Source organism: Lolium rigidum, chromosome 3 (genome assembly GCF_022539505.1).
Source record: "Lolium rigidum isolate FL_2022 chromosome 3, APGP_CSIRO_Lrig_0.1, whole genome shotgun sequence".
NCBI lineage: Eukaryota > Viridiplantae > Streptophyta > Magnoliopsida > Poales > Poaceae > Lolium > Lolium rigidum.
Window position 1 is genome coordinate 347,880,667 of NC_061510.1, and position 6,498 is coordinate 347,887,164.

The following is a 6,498-nucleotide window of genomic DNA, read 5'->3' on the forward strand; positions in this document are numbered from 1 at the left end:
CTCGACCGCGGCCAGTGGCGCAAAAAAATCCAGTTTCTCGTCCAGCCACGCCCGTATCATGGACACACCAGCGCCGCCGTCTCCTACTTGTCGTAGAACACGACCTCACACGGTGCCTCAAACACCAAACACACTAGCGACACCAAACACACTAGCGAGACCACGGAATTTTAGGGATTAAAGGGAAAATCAACATGCCGTTGGCGTTCATAAACACCAGAAGCATTCACGGCAAAATCCCCCCAGTATTCTCCAAATCATAGAGGGGACAAAATCTAGGATACAAAATCTACACGCGAGTCTCCTATCAGTTGTTGCTGATGCACACCCATGAATGGAGAACGAATTTACCTGACGGAAAAATGCAGCGGAAATCGACGGCCGGAGAAAGGCGAAACTCCGGCGAACTGGTGCTCCTCTTGCGCCCGCACGATGCGGAAGCACGCAGCGAATTCTGCGCCGACCGCAAGGCACGGGATCCCCCCGACCTCCAGCGGCGAACTCCTAGCTTCCGCACTCTCTCTCTCTCTTCTCCGCTCCTCTGCTATGAAATGGGGAAAATGCCGCTGGCTGTAAGCTGTGCGGATGTGGGCCGTGCAAAAAAACCGGAGAACAGAACCGGAGAAAACCGTACACAAGAAAATCGAAAGTCATGGATCCAACCAAAGACAACCAACAACGGCAGGGATAAAACGATTGTTGCCGAATTGAAAAACACTCGGGTGTAAGATAGCAAAAGTGTAAAGATATGCATCCCACGTATTTCCGGAAGACCCCCTGCTATCTTCATAGGCACATTCAATAAAATACCGTCACTATATCCAAATCATGGATGAACATATCCCAGATAATAACATTCATAATTAGAATTAGAATACATGTGAAAGAACTGCAGCTAGCTTGAACATCAATTCCCGGCTCATGACCCGAGTAGTTTCTTCTGACCGCATCCATAAACTGATAGGAAACCTGCTTCTTAGTTCTCATTGAATCTGTAGTTGCATTTCGGGCATTCATAGAAGGTAGTCGCCCCTTCATCCGCAGACCGTAGCTGTAGTTACACGTCCAGAAGGTTGGCAAAAGACTCAGAACTAGAAAGAGAGAAGCGGTACTAAAACAATCATCCGAATGCTTAGCAAATGACGAACCTGCCTCTGGTCGTATTCGAGTTTATTATGCTTGCACTTCGGGCATGTTCCGTCGATCTGAGACAGAACAAGATTTGTCAAGTGCTAAGGGTATCAAAGAGGTAGGTAATCCTATTAGGTTATATCTTGGGATAAACAGATTAACTTACCACAGTTTTTTGCACGACTACATCCACAAACGGTTGAGTCTTTAATTGTCTTCTCATATCCTGTGAGCAGCAACCAGTTCAAAATCAAACAAGCATTCCTCAAAAATAGAATATACTGCTTGGTACAAGAATCCGCACAGGATCTAAAAGCAGCAGGTGTCTATAGAGCCCTCGACATTAATTGGTAACTACTGCCAATGCTTAGAACGATAAGTATAACAGTTGTACAATCTAGAGTACCGTACACATGCCGGGCTGGATAGTTCTAAAATGAGCTGCTACACAAGAATTCATTCGTGTAGGAATCATATGGTTTCACTAATGAAGCTAAATTCATGCAGCAGCCACAAGGCATAGGAAGAACACATGACATGAGAAGAAAAACATACCTCAGCGGTGATGGAGTACCGAGTCTCTTTGTCCTCGATATCTGCACAAAAGGAGGGGCCCGTCCCACATTAGCCACGGAGTTTACCAAAATACAATGATGCTTCAGACCAAGAATCCATGGTTCTAACTTCTGGAATCGGAGTTCCAGAAAGAAAGCAGGCGGGCGTTGGAGGTTTCAGCACCAATCACGCCAAGAGGAGCAGGAGTAAGCGAGGAACAGGGGAGAGAGAAAGGGAAGAGGAGAGACCTTTGGCCATGCGCTTGAAGCCGCAGAGAGGGCAGGAGGCGTAGCGGATGTTGTCCAAGTCGAGGAGGGTGCCGCACACGCCGCAGAACAGGAAGTCGCGCGCCTTCCAGAAAGATGTAGCCATCCGCGCTCGCGCCGCCCGCCGCCGGCTTCACCGCGCCGCCGTGTGGGGAGAGAAAGAGAGGAGAGAGTATTTTCCTTCTGTGTTCTTTGGGCTGCGGGTTTAGGGTTTATAAGTGGACCAATTGGCCGGAGGACTCTTGTCGCCACGGGAACGCAGCCCGGCCCATTAGAATGGATGTCCATCAGGCAAAGAAGAAGAAGGGCGTCAAATGAATATGAATTATTATGGAAGGGACATGAATAGGAAAGGAGGCAGGTCTAAAACTTTCCTCGTTCGGTGTGCACAAGATTCAAAGAATGAGGAATCGTCTGCAACCTTCTCTCCCTTGCTCCAGTTCCTCATCTCTTCCGCTACAGTAGAGATAGGCGACTGAGGGGAGTTCCTCAGTTCCCTGGTTCTCGCCGGCGAGTCCGCCGCTCCCCTTCACCTCCGGCCGCCGTTTCGGCACCGTGAGGTGGGGGGGGAGCTCCGGTCCTTGTCGTGTGTAGATAGGCTTGCTTCTAGGTGTGCGTGGGTGTCCTCCCGACGAGTTCGAGACGGTGGCGATGGCGTCGGTGTGGTGGTGTTCTTCCTCCCCCTCTTTGCCCCGTTCCGGTGCTTGCGCCGGTGAGGCCGTGGAGGCTGTTTGGTGCCTGTGTTTGACCGGCGAGGCGGTGGCGGCGGTCAAGCTGGGGCCTTTTGTCCCGGGTCCTCTTCCCTGCTCTGCCGGTGCTGGCTCCGGCGCTGGTGGTGAGGTCTCCGGGGTCCGTTTCAGGAGCGGGTGGCCTGCTGCGGTGGTTCTGCTGCGGCCGGCGAGCCCGGATGGAGGTGGTGGTGCTGCTGAGGATGGGGAGTGGTTGGCGGTGGTGGGATCTGGCACGTTTGGGCCAGATATGGAGCGGGTGGTGCTCGGCGCGCGTCGCCGGCCGTTGCTCTTTTGCGCTGAAGATCCAGTTCTCCGGGGCTGGTGGTCATTGCGGTTCTTCAACGCCTTCTGGCTGGAGGTGCCTCCGGCTCCTTGGACGGTCGTTGTCGGCGGTTGCTTCGCAGGTGTCCGCGCCGGTGGAGGACCGCGTCGATGGCGAGTGGATGATGAAGATGTTGATCCTCAGGAGTTCCTTTGCCTGTATCCGCTTCTTCTTTGCTTGTATTTGTACGCGTTCAGATCATGTATCCTTGCTACTGTTGGGTGAATACAAGTATTTCCATCAAAAAAAAAAGATTCAAAGAATGAGGTGTGAGTGAATTTTTCATTTCCTGTGCATTTTGCCTTCAAAGTGAGATCTTAAGGAAAAATTCCTCTACTTTTCCCTCACACCATTCCTATGAATCAAATGAGGGAATAATAGATTTTCTATTCGTGTACGTTTCCTCTATTTTTCCTCGAAATCAAATGAAGTTGAAATGGGATTCGCCGGCAGGAGTAGTGTGGACCGTTGTTGTTGCACCGCACGAAACCGACGGCCTCGATGAGCATGCGAGGCATTGACCGTCGGAGCTTCGCCACCGAGGCCCTGCTTCGTTGTTGTCGGTACACCCGCCGATAAGAAGGAATAGACCAAGGTTTAAAATAGCATGCTATTTCTACGCTTATAGCGCACTATAGCATATCTAGAGATCCAATGTTAAATTTTAGTAATTTTGCTCGCTATGACGCTCTTTGCGAAATAGCATGTTATATGCCTATATCACGCTAAAATGTCAACTGGCCAAAGGGCCCGAGTTTTCCTCCACGAGAAAAATATAAGTTCATTTTTTTCCTAGTGATGAATTGCAAACTTTTGGTGTCTCTTCTGAATCGGAAAATAATATGGCTAATCCAGATGATTCTTAACAAATAATTTATTCTATGTTATTGTCTCGTGGAATATTGATGTTAGGCTTCTAAAAAAAGTGGAGAACTTTTCTTCTATGCGATTATGTATATATGCATGGTTATGCCACTTTTGGACTATGTCCTGTATTTTAAGGCTATACGTAGTTTTTTTAAATGCTATTTGAAATATAGCACACTATTAGCACGATATAGGGTGTATAACGTTTGAATGAGGCAACTGCTATTATCTTAGCACGATATTTAAAACCTTGAATAGCATGGCTGCCACATTCAAAGTGCTTTGCTTCCTTTTCCAGGATCCTCTCTCTCCCTCTCTCTCTTTATGTGTGTTCGCATCTCATGTACAGAAATATATGCAGGCCAAATGTTTGATGATATGTTTACATGCCTAAAAAGTTAGAATAAATGATTAGATGATCAAATATGTTTAGCATTTCCTCAAAGGAAGAAATGATTAGATATATGATTGAAACTATTTTCGTAGAAGCCGGTGACGTATCGTTCATGATGCCCCCCTTGCTTCTGCTCTGCTCCGAGGTTGTTTTTGTGGCGACATTGAGCTCGAGCTGAGACTAACGGCGATGTGGGGTGGTGGGGGGGGGGGGGGGGGGGGTCGTCATGATGCATCTGTTCACATAGATGGTCATTTCCATCCTAATTTATAGTGAAGCTTCATGATAGCACTCGACTTCATATTCATGCGTGATGGACCACTATTTAACCAAGTAGACGATTTATGTAGTCGCACCATAAAAAATATTTCTATTTAGCTGGCAATTAAGAACTCGCCTATACAGGTCCGGCCCATAGGGCGGGGAAAAGGGGCGCTCGCTCCAGGCCTTCAGCACCGAGGGCCCCTGCTACATTTTTGATTCATATATATACTTGTACTTAGGCTGTAAAGTTTAAAATAATTCTAAAAAATATAGATGCCCTAAGCTACAGTTTACCGTGCCTCTTACTAAATATTTATATTTACGCTATAGGTTGTACCATTTAGAATAATTAATATACAAGGTCCAAGCTGGATCTGACCGTGCCTCTACTCCAACTTCTTTTAACAAAAAATATTGAAATATTTTTTCCCGAAAATACAATTTGTCTCTATCCTTCCCAAATATCCAGAACAGCACCGACCCTCATATATCGTTTCGCCCTAGGGCCTCCGAAATCTATGGACCGGCCCTGGTCGCCATCGCCGGGGCGCTTCACTTCCCCGAGACTTTCGCTGCGAGCTGGAAAGGCAACAACCCATGCAACGGGTAGCTCGGCGTCTACTACGACAACAAGAACGGGGCGACCACGGGCGTCAACTTCGCCCGCCTCCACCTCAACGGCACTCTTCATCCCGCTCTCAGCGACCTCAAGTCGTTGATCATGATCGTCGTCGCCGGCAACAACCTCACAGGCAATGTGCCTCGGTCCATCGCCGCCCTGCCATCTCTCAGGATCTTGGACATCTCCAACAACTCGATGTCAGGAACAATGCCGACCTTCCGTCGCGGCGTGGCGATCTGGGCCGGCGGCAGCGAGGATGTCACCGTCGCAGCAGGCGCCTCCGAGCTATGCGTCTCAGAGCGTATGCCCCCTTTCGCTGCCGCCGCCGCCGCCATGGTCATTGCTCTTCTAGTGCTTGCCTGATGCACTCCGCAGGGTCAGTACTCACTAGTCACTACTTTAGCTTCCGATCTCTTGCTATGTTATCCCAGCTACTTGATGTGCTTGTGCTGCGACGTACTCTTGTGTGGCATGAACTGGAGTAATTCTTTGTTTTGCAATTATTCTCAGTATTGTTGCACTCTGAAAATCTTGGGATAAAATGGGGGGGGGGGGGGGGCAATGGCCCCCTGCCCTACAATAACTTCGCTACTGTGAATAAGGGGCCTTTATATCGTTTCGCTGCCCTAGGGCCTCCGAAATCTATAGACCGACCCTGGACCTATATTTGTGTATCTATTTTTGTATCGATCCCTCGTAATTGGGTCATTGAACTGTTAGGTTCTTTCTTTTCTTTGGTGGTGATTGTATCTGCAGGTTCTGATAATTTCTAGGTATTTGTTTAAATTCGAATGTATCTATACACTAAATCGTGTCTAGATACATTCGAATTTAGACAAACTTTTGGCATCTATTTATGGACAGAGGTAGTACTATTTCTATTTCGATGGCAATTGCTTGGCAATTAAGAACACACCTATATTTGTGCATCCTTTTTTGTATCAGTCTCTCATAATTGGGTTATTGAACTGTTTAGTTCTTTCTTTTTCTTTGGTGATTGTATCTGCAGGTTCTGATAATTTCTGGGTATTTGTTGTAGTTTGCAATTCTTTGGCAGAGCTGTGCCCACCCACCGGTGCGCTCGTGTCCTTGCGGGCAGCAGTGAGGACTGTGCGAGTGAGAACCTCGGGCGGGCGGCCGCCCCGGTACCACCCGACAGATCTCTCTTGTCCAAACCGTACTTCCATTCCATCTCCGCCCCGCACCCCTCAGCCTCACTCAGTCAGATCCGCGTCGCGGCCCCGTGCGCTGCGCCCCCAAATTCCCCTCTCTCTCCCTCTCAGTCCAACACCTCGCGAGAGAGACAGTCGGCCAGCGCAGCGCGGGCGACGCACGCAGACGCAGGC

General features: G+C 48.8%; 1 protein-coding gene across 1 annotated transcript; it reads right to left on the reverse strand.

Moving 5' to 3' along the window:
• Window positions 1-804: 804 nt before the first annotated feature.
• Window positions 805-2,058, reverse strand: LOC124697185 (DNA-directed RNA polymerase I subunit RPA12-like). Its single transcript, XM_047229813.1, has 5 exons — window positions 1,935-2,058; window positions 1,687-1,727; window positions 1,298-1,357; window positions 1,149-1,205; window positions 805-1,051 (listed from the first exon to the last, which is right to left on the reverse strand). Exons 1-5 carry the CDS (start codon window positions 2,056-2,058, stop codon window positions 977-979), a joined length of 357 nt encoding a protein of 118 aa, XP_047085769.1. The 3' UTR covers window positions 805-976.
• Between the last annotated feature and the right edge of the window lie 4,440 nt (window positions 2,059-6,498).